Genomic DNA, 18,506 nt, shown 5'->3' with positions numbered 1-18,506 from the left:
CCATTGGTACCAAGCTTTCTTTCCACTTTGTACCATCCATTAAAAACCTAAGTGAAAAGCCTTTTGTTCTTCATTGAAAAAAATCAGTTTTTTTTTTTAAGGAACTGAAGTAATCTGTATGCCACTTCCGTTACTCTTAGAATTTAGTGATTTTTGTGGCATTGTTTATTTCATTAAAAACATTACTAGTCAAGGGGCCAAGAGTTTGGCCTAATGGTAGAGTGCTTGCCTAGCATGCACACAGACCGGGGTTCAATTCCTCGGTACCACATACATAGAAAAAAAAGCAGGAAGTGGTGCTGAGGCTCAAGTGGTAGAGCTCTAACCTTGAGAAAGTCCAAGGACAGTGCTCAGGCCTTGAGCTCAAGCCCAGGACTGGCAAAAAAAAAAAAAAAGAAGAAGAAGAAGAAAGAACGAATGAAAGAAAAGGAAAACATTAACTAGTCAGATACAAATGACTCTTTTGCCTATAATCCTGGCTGAAATCAGAAGATGATGGATTGAGGCTAGTCTAGGCAGAATAGTTCTCAATGCCCCCTTATAAACCTTAGCTGGGCTCACTGACATCCCAAGCTATGTGGGAAGCTGGTCTGTTTTACAGAAATGTCTGTAAAATCCAGTGGTGTGGGCCTGTGATCCTAGTGACAGGAAGCCTAAAAAGCAGGCAGAGCTCAGCTCACAGACCTTAGCTCAGAGGCACACATAGGTAGGAAGCAGGAGCCTATCTTTAAAAAAAAAAAAAGGGAAAACCAGAGCTAGATACATGACTCAAGCGGTAGAGTGCCAGCCTAACAAGCTAAATAAAGGCCCTGAGTTCAAGCCCCATACCATCAAAAAGATAAAATAGAGTCACCATGACACTGATACATGGATGAGGCTTTTGTAATTTTCACAGAATTAACTGGTTATGTGGCATCTTCCCCTTAGTATCAGGAAAATGTCCCCTTTAGTTCTAACATTTTAGTATGTAATCCTTGAATGTAAGAGCCTTTAGGGTAATTTATCCTGCCTTTTTCATTAAATTGAGATTTTTAAATGTTTTTCATTTTGTACCTTTAATATTTTAAATCATAAAAAGACATGTTTTGAGAAGGCTATACTATCTTAAAATATAATAGAACTGGTTTGGGAAAGGATATATATGGTAAATACAGTTATTAGTAAAATGGTAACTCATATTCAAAACATTTATCAACTTGTAAAGAAGCCCTTGTGTCTTCATTTGAATTTTTATTCCCTGGATTTTTTTTTTTTTGCCCGTCCTGGGCTGGAGCTCAGGGCCTGAGCACTGTCCTTGGAATTTCTCAAGGCTAGAGTTCTACCACTTGAGCCTCAGCACCACTTCCAGCTTTTTTCTACATATGTGGTAGCGAGGAATGGAACCCGGGTCTTCATGCATGCTAGCCAAAGCACTCTAACACTAGGCCAAACTCCCGGACCTTTCCTGGATATTTTAAAGCCAAGGCAGCTTAACTGGTTAAGATAGGCTTATTCTTGAAATTAAGTGCACATTACATGCGCATGTGCATTTTCAGGAGAGAAGGTCTTGGTTTTGATCAGATCCTAACCTTGACCTTGTCCAAAATGAGTGTCAAGATAGACAATGAAAAAAAAAAAAAGATAGACAATGAGGGAACCAAGCCCTGGGTCTCTCTCCATCTCTCTCTCCCTGTACACTGGCTTCTGGTCAGCTATGACACACATGAGATGGGAGCCTGCCTGAACTGATATTGTATTCTGCTTGCAGATTAGTAGGGCTACTTTTTCTTAGTTGGAGGACCTGATGGTGTAACAAACAAGCAGTTCAGCTACTGAACTAGGGGGAATAGTCTCTCAAATCTTTTCACATGTGGCCTTATTTGAAAATAGCAACTTTACAGATGTAATTGCTTGAACACAAGATCATGCTGGAATAAGATAGTCCTTAATTCAGATAAGGGACATTTCTATGCACACAAAAAGCTTTTCTTGACCACAGATACAGAGATTAGTATAATCTATAAGACAAGAAATGCTGGACACTAGAATATGTGAAGAAAGAATTCCTCCCAAGAACACCCAGAGTGAGCTCTGCCAACCTGTTTTCTTTGGACTTTTATCCACATACCCATGAGAAAGTACATTTCTGTTGTGAAACATGTTGCAGCAGCCCTAGCAAGCTCATCATATAGTTTCTCTTAATACAAAGCTGGAACAAAAAGCAATCAGGTTTTTTTTTGTTGTTTTACTTTGAGTAAAAGTTCAGCGATAGGTAGGCCACACAGGTACTCTGGCTCCATGAAGTATTCCCCCATACCTCAAGTTACAATCCTTGACCCTGATGCTTGCAAGACAACCTGGAGAGCCCTGCCCATATTTCATGTTGGCCTGGGAAGAGGAAGGAGGCAGGAACTTAAGCTGGCTAGTTGCTTCACCAGCCACTTCTTACACCATTGACCAAACTTGTGTCACATGGCCACACTGTTGTAGGGACTGATGCCCTGAATAGAACTGGTAGTGCTAATGAAGAAGACACGGAGGGACTGCTTCCTCATACCTTAAGTCACTGCAACGAGAACTCAGGGCCCTCTCGGCTTCCTTTTCCAGAGAGAGTTCTGCTGGGAAAATGACCTTCATGACAGAAAGCCTTGTTCCCACTCCAGCCTGTCATGAAAGATAGTAGGTTTCTATTCCAGCTTCCCAGTACACTCTTCCCTTAATCTCCACCTCTCCAAGTCCCACCCCATCCCTGCAGTGACATCATCACCACTCCTTAGAGGTAGATTGTGGGGCTCACAGTAAAGTAGGGCACTCAAGAGATACTGCTTCACAGGATATTCAGAAAATGTATGAGTATGATTTTTGTAAAATATGATGTAAACAGTGGTACTTAAAGCATTTGGTCCATCCAGGGGTGGTTCCCTTTCTTTTGTAGGCTAGGACCATGAAAATCTTTTGCCCTGGGACATGTTCTACAACAGAGTATGGAAGAACCAGGCCTCTTGTTGCTGGCCCCTGCCAGTGAGGATGGCCTCATTGTCCAGGAGCCAGCCTTCCCTTAGACTCCAGAGTCTCAAAAAGTCCTACATGCCTACCATTTTTGCCAAGCCTTCACCTCAGAGAGCCTAGTAGATATTTCCAGCTGGCCCTGTAGACCCCCTGGGAGCTAGGAGATGTGATCCTATCGTATAACTCAGTATGAACAGAAATCTTTGCCTGTCAACCAACCCAGCCTTCTGCCTCAAGCCCTCCAACCATGACAGTTCTGCCTTAGGAGCCCTGATGGTCATAGAAGCAAAGCAGTCTGACTCATTCTGCTGACAGCACAGTACTACAGAATTAGTTCTTGTCAGTTTTCTGCAGTTCGTTATTGTTAATATCTTGAGTGGGGTCTGTTTTAACTGCGAGAGAACAAATTGTTACAGGCTTTTAAGAAAACCAAAAAAATGTTCTCTAATTCTATCTATTCATTCCATTACCATTCAACTTGCTTTCTGTTTTAAGGCAGGACTTTCTATTAGAAAGAACTTCAGTCAAGTTTCCTCAATAAATAAACGCTGTTTTCTGTAGTTAAGAGGACTTGTTGGCACAGTTTACAGTTGTTTTTTTTTACTGAAAATTTTAGCTGTCATGTTAAACATGTGGGTAGGCTCAACCTTTGCTTTGCCCCTTATTGAAAACACACTTCAGAAATATTTAGAGTGGTAGTATTTTGGCATGAGAGTTCCAATGGTGTTTTCTCATGTGTTCAGGAAATATTATTGTATATGTATGAACTACCAGTTTTATTCCAAGTTTAGAAGCACACCCTGAGCTCTGACTATTCCACGAGGAATGATGGAAAGCAAATGACAGAGTACATAAACTTGATTAAACTGATGACAAGGGTCGTGGTAGAAGAGTGACTTGGTGCTCTCTAGTAGGGGGGAGGAAGAGACTGTTTTAATAAGGCAACCTGGGGCAGGACTAGAGCATAAAGGAAGAGCTGGACTGAGAAGACTTGGAGACAGCCATAAGGATGTTCACTAAGCAAGCTATGGTACAGAAGCTCCAGTTGCTTTAGGACCCTGAGGAAATCCAAGAATGCCAGGCAGCTACTGAAACACCCTTGATGAATGGGTAACATGAAAATACCATGTAACACACTATAAAAGAGGCATTTTTAAAGGCTATACAAAGTTAAAAAGCAGATGTTAATAGATTGTGAACTTATGATGGTGGTTCTCAGATTGGTTTGCCTATCAGCAGTATGTTTTGTGTCTTTCAGCTCCCCAAAGAGTGAAAGTCCACTACCTACTCCCCCTCTACACTTCCAAGGTAGTGGGCTTTCACTCTTATCCCCAGAGCTCTCTTGAGAATCCCATCTCAACCACAGTCCATCCTCAGCTTTGGGTTTCCTGCAGCATGAGGAAGATGTGTGGAGGAATAAGGACAGTTTAAACTTTAATGTGTCAACCAGGTTTAATGATAAACGATCATCAGTGGATTGCTGTCAGGTCTAGAGGAAAGACTAGTGCCATAACTTTATCCACTTATCATGAGTACATTGAAATGGCAGTGTTACTGTTACAGATCCTTCAAGACAATTTTAGTCACCTGAGAGGAATGGTGTTTAGAGAGAGATAAGGTAACACCACTGAACTCTGTAGGAAGCTCAGGCTGAAATGCTACCTCCTAGAGATAGGATGTGTGATCCAGGCTGCAGGACATGGCATACATACATCCATATGTCTCACTAGCAGTGAAGACACACGTATTATCGGGTTCCATCTATGCTGAGCATACCTGGTTCAGTGCTTCTCTCTGCCTGGGGGTTGCAGAATATCCTCAGTGGGAGTAGTTGTTAGGAAATATTGCAGAAAAATTCCTAAGTTTGTCCAAAGTTACAAAATGGTTAATAGTAACTTCTACTCAGAATATTAGTTATAAAATGTCATTCTTCTAAAATGTCATTCTTCTATTTTTAGTAAATATTCAAGAGGTAATATTACAAGAAAATTTGGAAAAAGAAGATCAAATATTGGTTTCCCTAGCAGGGTTGAAACAGGTATGTGTATTGCTTTGATACTATTTCTATAGAAATAGCCTCCATTAGGTGTCTGCTCTGTGGTGAGCACCTCAGAGCATAGAGTATCATAATAGAGCCAGTGCCCACTGCTGACAGAGCCTGTCCTGAATCTCCATCTCCTTAAAACCCTTGTTCCTTCTACTGATGAATGACACTGGACTAGTTTGCAGGCCTAACAGGTTTTATGTTTCTCGACCACACCTTTTCCTTACCAAATCCACTGTGTTTGCTCCTCATCCAGAGCTGACATGGTTGGTACATGAGGTTTGGTCATTCATCCAAAAATATACGAGTGTTCTTAGAGTACAGCCCATAATCACATGTGCTCAGACAGGCCTCAGACTCTCAAGGCTCCAGTTTACCTGACACTTGCAGGTGTAGGTGGGATATAATCTGTAATGAGTGTGTTCTCACAAACACCAGCCTGATCTGAACAGCTCCAAATGGAGTGGAGCCACTGTCACATCAGGACAATGTGTAGGCAAATGAGGCTCCCTGTATAAGATAACAAGAGCAAGGGAAGTCTCAAGGCGTTAAGTCCACAGCTTTGATAAACATGAGTTTCCTTATCACTTCTTCCTTAGAAGAATTTTCAATATTCATAATGCAGAAGTCCTCTCTTATCTGGGAAGGATAGATTCCAATGACTACCAGTGAGTGCCTAAACTATGGAGGATAACCCTATTTATGTTTTCCATATGTATAATAAGGTCAATCAATGAAACAGAGATTAACAGCAACAATCTTTTTTTCATATATTTTTTATTGTAATTAATAGAAGGGCTACATGATATTTGCCAGGTAGATGGTGCATTAATTCCCATACATTGATACCCTTTCTCATGTCTTGGTCCCCATTTCCCTCTCCCCTACCCCCAGCCCTCATCTTGTTTTCCCCCCTTCCCTATCCAGTTTCAAATAACCAAATACAAATATATCCGATATATCAGATAACAAAGTGAGATACTGTAACAATATGAGATAACCAAGGGACAGCAAAAGAGATGAGAGATAACATAGTATCTTAAGAACAACAATCATTCATTATATGGCTTATGTTTCTATATCCTAGAGATCCTTTCATTTAGCGTCATACTATATGGCCTTTTGTATCAAGGTTTTGAACAGCAACAATCTTATAATCGCATACTATTTTAAAAGTTTGAAGATGTTCTTTCAAAATATATTCTAATGATGTGAGATGATGCAAAGCTTATGAGTTGAAGTGAAGCAAGGGATAAAAATGCATTGCAGTGTTTGGCTACTACAGAGGGTGACTTGACTACAAGTCTGCAATATCACAGTGGTTTTCTGGTAATCTCGCCAGTAGTGTGTGCAGCATGAACACTCTGGGAAAAGAATTACTCATATCCCAAGCAGGAAAAAGTGGGACAGCTACTCAGGAATAGTACACAATTTAAAATTTAGGAATTATTTCTGCAATTTTCCCTTTAACATTTTTAGGCTGCAGTTGGCTGAAGATAACAAATGAAGGGGACCCCCTATATTAATATAAAGGCCAATGCAAAGTCTGCTTTTAAATATGAAGATTTTGCTAGCCTTTAAATACTCACTCGTCTTTTTTCTTCTTCTTTGGAAACAGATCAAAGACATTCTAAAAGGCTCCCTGCGTTTCAACCAGAGCCAGCTGGAGGCTGAGGAGAATGAGCAGATAACTATTGCAGATGATCACTATTGCTCCAGTGGACAGGGCCAGGACAATCAAGTTTCTGGGACTGCCAAGCAGGTACAGGAACTGCACAGTTCTTCACAATTATAAGAAATCCCTACTAAAGCACTTCAGCTTATTCAACTGTAAAAGAACAGTGATACAGAGAGCTATGTACAGCCATTCAGATTGTACACTCAGTGCTGGAGGTCACATCATTCACAGCATTAATGAGACTGTAAACCTATGGGAAGTAAAATGGACCGAGCATTATTATTCATTCTGTGAATCTCTGCCTTAGTTATTGGTCAGGTGCTCTCTCCATTCCTTTAGCACAGTACTTGTACTTCTTGTGCTAAGTTTCCTGTCTTCTTGGTGGATTTCGCTTGGCTAGAACCTTTTTGGGATTCTGGCTTTGTTGGGTTTTTTTGACCAAATCTTGTCTTCATGGGGAAGAACTTCTTACTCATTAATATCAGTCCAAGGGTCAGCAAACTTATTCTATAGAGAGCCATATAGAAATAACCACACTGTCAGCCACTCATGGCTCACATCCATACCGGAGATGGAGATCCAATAATGGTGGTTCAAATTCAGCAAAGCAGGGAAAGTTCAGACTCTTACCACCAAGTAACTGTCTATAGCTTAAGTGATAAGAGTGGTATGGTAGCCTTGAGCAATAAAGCTCAGGGACAATGCCTGAATTCAAGCTCCAAGGACTAGTACCTGCCAAAAATACATCATCTTATAAAGTTCAAAATATTCTCCAAATCACTTTAAGTCTAACTTAACATCCAGGCCCTTACAATTAGTTTTTATGAATTTATAAACCAAGATAGCATTTTAATGAAGATTTATTTTTCAGTTTAAGAGTGCTCCCTGAGAAGACAAAATTCTGGTAAACTCCTTGTGAAACTGTTGGAAATTGCCATTTAAGCTGAAGAGTCCCTTTTTAGGTATTCAAGTGCAGCATTGACACTACAAGCTTTAACTTGATTAGGTCCTCCAAACCCTCCTCCTTACAGGCATCTTACATCTTTTTACTCAAGTATCATTGTACATAGGCCTAGCCATTTTTAACCTAGTATTGAAAACTACAGCATTTCTGTAACCAAACACAGTGGGTTTGCCCTTGGTGAGTGCAGGCAGTAAGGAGAACCAGGCAGTGAGTTAAAAGAAGGCTGTGTGTAGCAGTGAAGAGCGAGCAGCGCAGGGAGAGCTACATTCTTAAAGCACATTTTCTCAGAGCAGAGGAAGCAAGGAGATTTCACTGGGGCTACTTAGGCATATTCACACTGGAGAGACTTCCCATGTGGAGCTAACCACATCCCAGCACATGCACAATTCCAGACCTTGCTTCTTCACGCTTTGCATGTTTAAAGACTACACCACCTCTCAGGGGCAAAGAACTTAGGAGCACTAAGTTTGGGGCAGCTTTAGATGGGTTCAGTTGGTTCCTTGTGATCTTTTCTGGAGAACTTCAGCTGAAATATGAAAGGATGTCAGCCAGTCCTCAGTAGAGGTAGCAGTTTTCTGCCCTACTGACTTAGGTGCTTAACCCTAAATGTTCCTGCTTAATAGCTGACACACTTTCTAGTTACCCTGGCTGCCTCCAGAGGACCCTCTTCCCACATACCCACAATGATCTGGTTCTGAAGTATGTATATATTAGAAGTGTTCTGAGACCTTATCTGGCAGGACATCACTTGCTTGACCTTTGCATGTGCCTAGAAGGCTTAGCCCCTTCCCTATGATATTTTCAGTTCATTTAAAAAGTATTGTTCCTGGGTCAGGAGTTTGGCCTAGTGGTAGAGTGCTTGCGTAGCATGCACAAAGACCTGGGTTCAATTCCTCGGCACCACATACATAGAAAAAAGCTAGAAGTGGTGCTGTGGCTCAGGTGGTAGAGTTCTAGCCTTGACAGTTCTAGCACAAAGACAGTACTCAAACCCTGAGTTCAAGGCCCAGGACCAGTGAGAAAAAAAAGTATTGTTTCTGATATAAAAGGTTTTACTAAGGTAGGGAAAAGGAGGGAAGTAATGCTTTCTGTGCTTCAGAGGAAATCCTAGATGCAAAACACATCAAGTATATCCTGTCTTATACTGCTAAGCTCAAGGATCTGGACTACATTCACACACTAAGGTTAGGGGTCTATTAGGTAGGAATCCCTGACTCATCATCTTCTCGCAGGAGCCTGCATCCCAAGATTTGGAGCTAGCCGACTTTTCCTTCTCACTGTAGGGGGAAGGATGCTGGCCAAATGAATGATAGCTAGGTACATGCCATCCTATGACTGCCAAGTGAGAGTGCTTCCAGATGTGCTTTGAGGGCCTATTCTGGCAGGCACTAGGTATTTAGGGCCTTGGGATTCTCATGACCTTCCATCCTGAGATACTTAGATGTATTCACATTAAGTCAGTAATGGATTGTGCCATACCCCAGTCATTAGGTGTGAATTACCTCTGTTTTGGTTAGCCACTGAAGCCTAATGAAGGAAGACCAGGTTTCCTACTGTGGGACATGGCTCGGCGCTCTGACAGTGCCCCATCAGGAACTGTGTGGCAGGGCTTTTCTGTGGTTAACTGCTCCCCACCGTGATGCCGACACAACTATTCCTTCCCAGACTGTCCTTCACACACACACCTATGATATTTTTGATGAACTAAGCCCACCACTGTAGGAACTGTAGGAGGTAGGATTTTTTGGACCATTAGTCAACCAAATCATCATAATACCTGGCCTTACTGATACCTGGTCCCAAATTTTGATCTGTATATCATCTAATATTTTCCTTGCATGCTAACTTAAGATGTTAACTATATTAAAATTCAGAATTAAAAGTTGAAATTTCACATTAGCCACATGTGGCTAAAGGTACTGATAGTACAGAGAACATTTCCATCAGGGCAGCTTTGTTGAATAGTACTGGTCTATAGCTGGCCTCACTGGCCTGCAACCATGAACCTGAACTTGAGCTATGAAATAAGGTAGACTGGAGGAGAAGGCAGAAAGGGACAAAGGGATTAATGTTGTAAAAGAGCAAAAGTGTGGAGATTTGTGGGCATATAATTTTTTTGTCTAAGCCTATCTATAGCCCTACCTAATGAGAAGCATGCTTGCAAAATTATGGAAGCATCCTATTTCAAGTAACAGGCTATCGAAGTATTTCCCCTCTTCAAAAGTCTTGCCGAGTGAATTGATCATGGAGTCTCTTCTCTAACACTAGAATCCACAGAACACGCTTGTTTCTAGCCACAGAGTTACCTGTTAGAATCAAGTGTAGGAGAGCAGTGGTTGAACCAAAACACCCATGCTCTGGGAATAGGAAGACAGACCTGAGACTCCACTGGTGTATGAGCTCACAATATGTGGAATCAGGGAGAAGCCCTACTCCTCAATGGCAGCACAATTCTCCTCAGGTCATGTGCCAGACACAGGAATAGGGATGAGGTTTTGATTTCCATGTCCCTTCCCCAGCCCCCACAAAAAAGCATATGCACTTCTGGCAGAAGACATGATTGAAAATGGTAGTTTTTTTTGCGCAGGGGGGGGGTTGGTTTTGTTTTTTGTTTTTTGGGGTTTTTTTTTTCTTTGTAAAATGAATGTGTTCAGACGGTCAGCATGTTGAAAAGAAGAGACAGGGAACCTCAGACCTGCTGTGGTGTTAAGGCAGACTATTTCTATAATCCAGATGTTGTGAAGATTCGTTAATATCAGATGTGGAAGGTACCTAAGCCATTACATAGCCACTTATTCAACATGTCAGGAAGGGACATGCAGTTTCCAGGCTCTGGTGTAGGCTGTCCATGGTCTATGTACAATCAGGCAATGAGGCCCAGGGGCACTTTCAGCCAAGGGGTTCCATACATCTTGACATCAGGCCACTGCACTAGCAGGTCAAGCCCTCAGACTTAGAGACAGTACCCTCTGTATAGCTGGCCAGACACCCTTGGTCCTTCCATGTGTCCTGGGATGCTAACTTCTTTAAGTTAAACAAAAGTCACTTGTAATTGGTTTGTAGACCAGAGTAATGCTTTTCTTTGAAATTAACTGTCACCCTTACATTTCCTATAGAACCTACCTCTTAGCACCACTGCCCCAGGAGTTCTTGACATACACACCCAAGATGAAACCAGGTGATAAGCACAAAGGGGGCAGTGGGCCATCTCAGTGTGGCAATCTCATCCTCACTTCATCTCATTGCACTGGGATCACACACTAGGAGACATGCCTTATCCTTACTTTACAGATGAGAGAAGTAAAGCTTATAGAAAAGGGATTTACACCTAGTCTCTACATGAGACTAGCAACAATGACTCCAGCCAGTGGTGGGTTCCTGAGCTTGGCCTCCTGGCATCATAGTTGCCTCTGCAGTTTGACCATAAGGAAGCCAGCAATCATTTCTGTTGGTCCTACACCACAAACTGGCCCTGCATCTGTTCAAGGAAGCATAGGGTACAGGAACCCAGCTAGACAGTACTCCCCAACTCACGAAATCTCTGCTCTTCCCTTACTAATTTCTGCTTTCACCTACTTATTCTACCCACTATACTCCTCAGGTTTCTTCAGAAACACCAGTGTGCACAGACGGAGGGAATTCAGATGACTTCATCCTGGTTACCAAAGAAGATGATGGGGGCAGTGCTAAGGGTGCTTTCTCAGGCCAGGCCCAAGCTCTTCGCACCCTTAGAAGCACATCTGGGAAAAGCCAGACCCCTGCATACTCCCCACTGGTATTTTCAGACCCACTGATGGGTCCAGCCTCAGCTTCCTCCAGCAACCCCAGCTCCAGCCCTGACGATGACAGCAGCAAAGACTCTGGCTTTACCATTGTGAGTCCCCTGGACATCTGACAACAGGGCCACAGCTACTACCTCAGTGGCCTCAGAGCCCAACACTTCTTTCCCAGCATGTATTTGGCATGTTGGGACCCTCTAGAAAGAAGCAAGAAAGGCCACAGAGCACACAGTTATGTTCACTGAAATGCAGATGGGCTTTCCTTTGAACTAGAGCTGTGTTAGGTACCTGCACCATAGTCCATGTCAGAAAAGGCCAAACCACCATCAAAACCAATTTTCCTCCCCCAGCAAAGAAGGTCCCACAGCTCCATCAGTTACATTCAGAAGAAGTGAAAGGAGGTAGTCTGAAACCATCAGGAAAACTGGTTAATGTCAAGAAAGCTTATTCTGTGGAAAACTACTTGCTTCATTCCCACCTTGGGAAGCCATATAGCCAAATCCGGTACAACATAATGATCTAGAATGGCTGGATTTCAGGGCTGGAACAACCTATTACCAACCTCTCAAAGTTATGATCTTCAACAGCAGACTCTAAACTTAAGAATCTAAACTTACTTAGGTGTGGTGTAGTGTTAGGGTCATTAATTGGTTAACAAACTTTTGTAACCTCAGACTGAATAGACTTTGGATTACTGTTCAACTAATTGTTCCACGCCTTTTAGAATCTTTCATGGTCAGAAAACCTGCGCTGTAAGATAGTCTTTGCTGCACTTATTTCACAAGTTGCAGGAATATTACTGTTTGAAATGAAGAATATGACCCTAACTTTCAATGGGGAAAAACATTTCAGTTAGTTATTTTCTGACCAAGTCTCTCTAGTTGTGAGCTAGATTTATCTCTGAGAAGAAAAGTTTAGGGGAAACCATGCTCACTCTCATCTGGATTAAGTGGCTGTGATAGGGAACTAGATCTAAACTCCCTCAATGGGGAGCAGGGCTCCTAGAGAACATTCCAGGTGCAAGGAGGATGAGTATTCCTATACAGCCTTGCCTTGGAGCTTAGTATAGGAGCTTCCAAGCCTGTACTCAGCTGTAAACTCAGCACTGCTGTCAGGACCAGGCCTGCTGTGCCAGCCCTTCCTGAGCTCTGCACAGAGACTCCACTTCAATGGGTAGCTCAGGGAACCACAACAAACTCAGCATTTGTTACAGAGATAGCTGCAGGGCCTGGTTCAGCTCTGTGGAGAAGAGCAGTCCTAGCAGGGAGGAATTGGCTCTCTGCCCCTCCCCAGAAGATGGCAGGGCTTATGGGGAGTGGCAGCCTTCCAGGTACCTTTACATTACAATGAAAAGCTAAGTATGAAGGGATGCACACTGTCCCTCCCATTGTAACCTGTTTTCTCTGCAGACAAGTGTGATAATGACATGATTTCACATTCCATCTCCCAGAAAATAGTGATGACTCTCGAGTCAGCTAATTAACTCTTTTTTTCTTCAATGGTAACAATGCAATCTCCTCTTGCCACATCAACATGTAAGCTGGTTTTGCGAGATAACAAGGTGGGCTGGCCTTCCACCAGTGGACAACTGCTTAGCCCGTGCACTAATTAGCTCTCTGGGTGGGTCCTCATTCTGACTGGTCCTGTCAGCATTGTTAAGTTTCTGCCAGCACATATCCCTGTGAAGACACTTTTTAAGCTGGAGTCCCCACACACAGGGAGGCTGAGAGAGGGTGCCATTGGCCACTTTCTCACAGAGGATCTGACTTGAGAAGGTATTGGCATCCCCAGTATTGAAGAAGCGGGACCCACATCAGGGTCCTAGGACAGAGGCCAGAAAGGACCACAGTGGCAATCTCTCATAGCAAGGCAACTGTCATGCTCTTCTTTGTCCTGAGAGATCCATAATTGAATGTCCCTGGCTACAAAAGAGCCACTGGCCACCCAATTAGTCCAGCAAGACTAGGCTGATCCTCTGCTGTTGCCTGGGCATGTAGTAGTTACTAAAGTCCCAAGCTTGCTAGAAGTAGGTCCTCCACGGTATGCTTCCGTACCCTCAGTAAGCTCACCAAACTTCTCAAAGGACGGAAGCCAGGACACATTTACAGTCTTGAGGCTTTCTTTTCTGTGTGACTTCATTCTTCCTTGTTAAGCATCATTTGCATCTGTATTATAGTGCTATTAAATAATGTGTTCCTCATTATTTCATCAGGTACTTGGCTCAATTGCAGTCTTAAGATTCTAAATATATGAAACATCCTTTCTTTAACAATGTGGTAATCAGTGGAATCTCACACATTTTATTAGCATTTTATATATCTTAAGTTTAGATTAATAACAACTGATACCTTATTTTATGTCCTTAACTTTCATGCATTCCTTTTTGATCAGAATGGAAATAGGAGTAAAGAAAAAACCTGTGTTTTACACAAGCATTATAGACTAGAGTCCTAATTAGAAAATCGTAGTTACTTTGTCTTATCTTAACATGTATACCAAGAAGTCGCATAATCCTTGAAAATTCTAATTATACTGGGTTATCCTCTCAAAGACAACTTCCTACTAAGTTTAGTGATAACTGCAATCTGGATAGAAATAACCACACAGAAGAGTGAACATGATTGTAAAACTAAACCAAGACCTCCCTGTGATTTGTCTTCCCACATACAAAGGAGCTGTCTTGCCACAGGCCTCTCCCTACGCAAGCCACACAGGGGGTAGGTGCTGCCTTTACTCTTGTCAGAAATGTCAGAACAAAGGGAAAACACCTTGACACACAATCTCCGAAGGATAAGCTGTCATGTGTGAACCAAATTTGCTGCTTTTATTTTTATGATTTTTAAGAAACTGTCTGAGAGAGGGAGGTCATTACAGAATAAAAGTGTAGGGAGACTTACATCCCCATGTGCTGAGTGGCTGCTCTGTTAGTCCAAGGCAGCTCTATCTGCCCTCCTGAAAATGCACCTGAGCCCTACCCTGTGTCCTGAGCAGATGCACTGAGAAGAAGCCATGGCACCAGAGAACAGACTGAGAAGCTGCCAGAAAGCCAGGCTTCCTCTCACAAGCCAAACCACAATCTCAGTGTTAATATTCCAACTCTCCATAGCATGGAAACCAAGTTTGTAGAAGCAGGTGGAGAAAAAGGTCACAATAACTTTACTCTCAATGGCACAATTCATTTGGTTTTAGAACTTTGGCAGTGCCATTTATATCCTGTCACTTGTTTTTCATCCATTTTCATGCTGTAACTCATGACTTAGGAAATCATTTATCATCTTGGCATAGCCATCCCATTCAGTATGGTTATAATAAAGAACTGATGCAAACTGGAGTGCAGCTCAACGATTTCCAGTAAAGGCATACAAGAGGGACAGAGCCTGGTGCTGATGGAGGTATCCCAGCTCCTGCCATCTCCTCCCCCTCCCCCACAACTTGGGCCTCAGTTTCCTCATGTACATATTTGGACAACACTAGTGGGACAGCTGTCTCAGTGGTGACATGACCACACAGAATAAGACTTGAGGCAGGAAGCACAGCTGGACCATGAAGCACACTTTCAAGGATGATCAGTGGTTCTGGGAAAGCCCCAGAAGTGGAGCCCCCTCCACCCAACCTAGGTGTGCTCCATATCCTTCTCCCCAACAGCCCAGGTTTGCTCTGGAAGCCTCAATTATAATACTGCTGCCTTGGTAAGAAGATGCAGAATGGGGGAGAGAGAAGATACCCGAGAAGGTATCCCTAGCCCTTCTCAACCTCTATGTGGGTCCCAGACTCTACCAGTAAAGGGTTTCCCCTCCTGTACCTTCCCTGCAGGCTCTGCTAGTGCAGGGGAAAAGAGGGGCATTCCTCACGTGGCCCAGGCTAGTGATGGTAATCCCAGCCACACATGCCCACTAAGTGCCTCAGTAATACCCCAACTGACCAGGAGCCAGGGAATTTCCCCTTTGATTCCCAAGTCATCTCCCCCCAGGAAAGAGAGAGGAAGGCAGCCAGGGCTGCCAGGTTGGGCCCCAGCACAGGACAGGAAATGCTCTTTTCCCTTACTCCAAACTGAAAAGGAGGAGCAGGGTTCTGTGAAAGAGCTAAGGCTGTACCTCTGCATGTTAATTTGAAGTACCAATTTCAAATTGGTATTGAGGGTCTTGAAGTACCAACTTCCAAGGCCCTCAATACGTTTTGTTGGAGGGGCGGTGGACAGCCACAGTTTTGTCATTTGCTTCTACCTCCAGCCAGAATTTCTCCTGTAAGAAGGTGTGTCACCAGCAACCTCTCCATGGCAATGACTCTCCCAGAGAGAACTCCACATCAATCCCCTTCCCAGACTCAAGCAGACACTCTCTAAATGTTAGGCTACTAGGTGCTAAAGACACAACATGCCCCTCACATTCCAGGAAAGGGTAGAAGTACTGAATATAGTAAACTTGTGTATTTAGAAAAAATTAGGGGCCTGGGAGTTTGACCTAGTGGTAGAGTGCTTGCCTAGCATGCACAAAGACCCGGGTTTGATTCCTTGGTACCATATATAAAGAGCCAGAAGTGGTGCTGAGGCTCAAGTGGTAGAGCTCTAGCCTTGAGAAAGCCAAGGACAGTGCTCAGGCCCTAAGCTCAAGCCCAGGACTGGCAGGGGAAAAGAAAGAAAAGAGGGGCCGGGAGTTTGGCCTAGTGGTTAAAGTGCTTGCCTAGCATGCATGAAGACCTGGGTTCGATTCCTTGGTACCACATACATAGAAAAAGCCGGAAGTGGTGCTGAGGCTCAAGTGGTAGAGCTCTAGCCTTGAGAAAGTCCAAGGACATTGCTCAGGCCCTGAGCTCCAGCCCAGGACGGGCAAAAAAAGAAAAAAGAAAAAATTAGGGGAATAATGAACAGCAATGGTAGCTCAGAAGACATCTCCCGCCAGCCAGGAAGGACTCCATACAAGGCTCATAATGGGACAATGGCCTGCAGGAGTCAGTCTCACCCATGTGGTAAGCAAAGGTGACTCACCCACTTCCTGCTCAGTAAATGTTAGAAACTGGTTGTGGGTGAATTTATGGCAATAAGGAAGGTTAAGTTTCCCACAGATACTTTTTATATGGATGCCGGCCCCTCACTGAGAACTTGATAGGCCAAACCTTCAGTGACAGCCACAGAGCATACCCAGGCCACAATAGGCCATGGGAACAATGGTGGCATCCTGACTAGCTGAGGAAGTGACCAAGTGACAGGAGGCCCATGCATCACAAAGGAATGGAGATGTTTATCTACCAAGGTGTAACTGAGATGATGGGCTACAGTGGTGTCGCCCCTCTTTCCCCCCACTCCCCGCCCCCGCCCCAGGTGTTCCAGAGAAGGTCACCCAGCAAGGCCATGATGCAGAGATGGCTGTTTACTAACTTTCCCACAGCACTGCAACCTCTTGTCTCCTCAGCTCAGCCCTCAACCACAGCTGCTCATCCTCCCAAGCCAAATTCCACAGCTCTGTACAGGACCCCCCTTCCTCAGTCCATCCTCCCACAGCCCCCTGCCACCATCTCCACCCACCCCACCAGACTGTGCTCAGGCCCTGCCTAAGTCCCCTGTCTCATGTCTAGTTTATAGCTGGTAACATTCTCCACTGGCCAGTCTGCTCTGAGGTGTGTTCACAAGAGGTGTCCAGAGGTCCCAGTGTTGTGTTTATTTTTCCTACAGTACCAGTTGCTTCATAACAAATGCCTAGACTGTGGGCCATAATGCTGCCAACTATTCATTACACTTTGGATCAAGGATTCAGGCAGAGTGCAGTGGAATGACCTGTCATGTTGTCCTGTTGTCTAGTACTCTGCAGCTTTAAAGGATGGGGTGTGACTTCTAAGTTTGATGTCAGAGTGGCCTGTGTAGAGAGAAATGCCAGGTAAAGTAATTTGACCTGTTATGACCTTCTCACCAGGCAGTACCAGAGCACCAATATCACTTTTACCACAGCAGTCCACCCAAATTGGAGGGGGGATGGGAATGACAGTGTCCCAGAAACCCATGTGAGACAAAGTACGACTGTGGCTGCTCTAGAACAATGCCTGCTGTGCTCACCAACTGGACGACTCTCCAGTTGGCCAGAAAAGCCGCCCTGAGGTGGACTATGGATATTGCATCTGTATTATAAAGCTCAGAGGTTCCACCCTGACCTGTACTATGTGTTGCCACTTACTTATCCACAGGAAGCTTTATTCCATTATTTCAAGGCATAATCCTCAAACCTTGAGACTCCCCCATCAAGAGCCCCTGGCATCTTGGTCCTGTGACTTCTCAACCTGTAGATGATTGAGGACACAGCACATTAACACTTTCTAGTCCTCTGCCTCAAGAACACTACAGCTTCTACTTCCTGTCTCAAAGAACACTCCCTTTGCAGACCTGGCCACAATGCTATAAGGAAATAAGTGTAGAGGGTGAAGCAGGAAAAGCTGTGGAAAAGAGCTAACAGTAATAACTTGCAGTGCCATCTTGGAAATAAATTATTTCTTCTCAACTGACTGCAGAACCATGCACTAGCTTTCCCAAATCAGAGTCACCAACAAAATGGAAATTTGAAGATGGGTAGCTATACAGTGCTGGACATATCCTCTCATCTTTCCTAGTTCTCTGTCTTCCCTCTTACCTGTTCAACATGACCTTGCATTTTGCTTCTTGAGAAGAGGTCTTGAGTCCTAGTATTTATTGTACATTTACTATGTGCCAAGAACTGAGAAGACAAGCAGTAAAATAACAGATCCCTGTTCTCAGAGCTTTCAAACCAAGGTGACGGAGGTGGCCCAGTAGATGTATAAATTAATCTCAGAGATGTGTTAGGAAGCCCAATGTACTTTCCCTGAGGGGAGGGAAGAACTACCAGGCTGGACCAATGGAATACGAATGATGACCCAGAAGATGAGAATAGACAATACTGGAAGCCTAAAATGGGAGCCCGCTTCTCTTCCTATATTTGAGGGCCAGCCCATACATTTTCTTTGCTGCCATTCCCATAAAAGTTATTTTTTACAACTTGGGGCAGAGCCAGATGAACTCTGAGCAGATCCCAAGTCTGTTCACGGAGTCAG

General features: G+C 43.7%; 1 protein-coding gene across 12 annotated transcripts in view; it reads left to right on the top strand.

Moving 5' to 3' along the window:
• Tbc1d5 (TBC1 domain family member 5) overlaps positions 1-11,606 on the top strand; it is a 429,644-nt gene extending 418,038 nt beyond the window's left edge. For all 12 annotated transcript variants that reach the window (XM_090321955.1, XM_090321903.1, XM_090321894.1 and 9 more), the window contains 3 exons: positions 4,947-5,026; positions 6,651-6,794; positions 11,276-11,606. In XM_090321955.1, coding sequence (XP_090178081.1) covers positions 4,947-5,026; positions 6,651-6,794; positions 11,276-11,569 — 518 coding nt within the window. In that variant the 3' untranslated portion in view covers positions 11,570-11,606. The remainder of the gene's footprint in view (positions 1-4,946; positions 5,027-6,650; positions 6,795-11,275) is intronic.
• The last annotated feature ends 6,900 nt before the right edge of the window (positions 11,607-18,506 follow it).

Source organism: Megascapheus bottae, chromosome 2 (assembly GCF_031878675.1).
Source record: "Megascapheus bottae isolate mThoBot1 chromosome 2, mThoBot2.hap1, whole genome shotgun sequence".
Lineage (NCBI taxonomy): Eukaryota > Metazoa > Chordata > Mammalia > Rodentia > Geomyidae > Megascapheus > Megascapheus bottae.
Note: the sequence above shows the minus strand (reverse complement) of the source record. Positions and strands in the feature narration are given on the sequence as shown.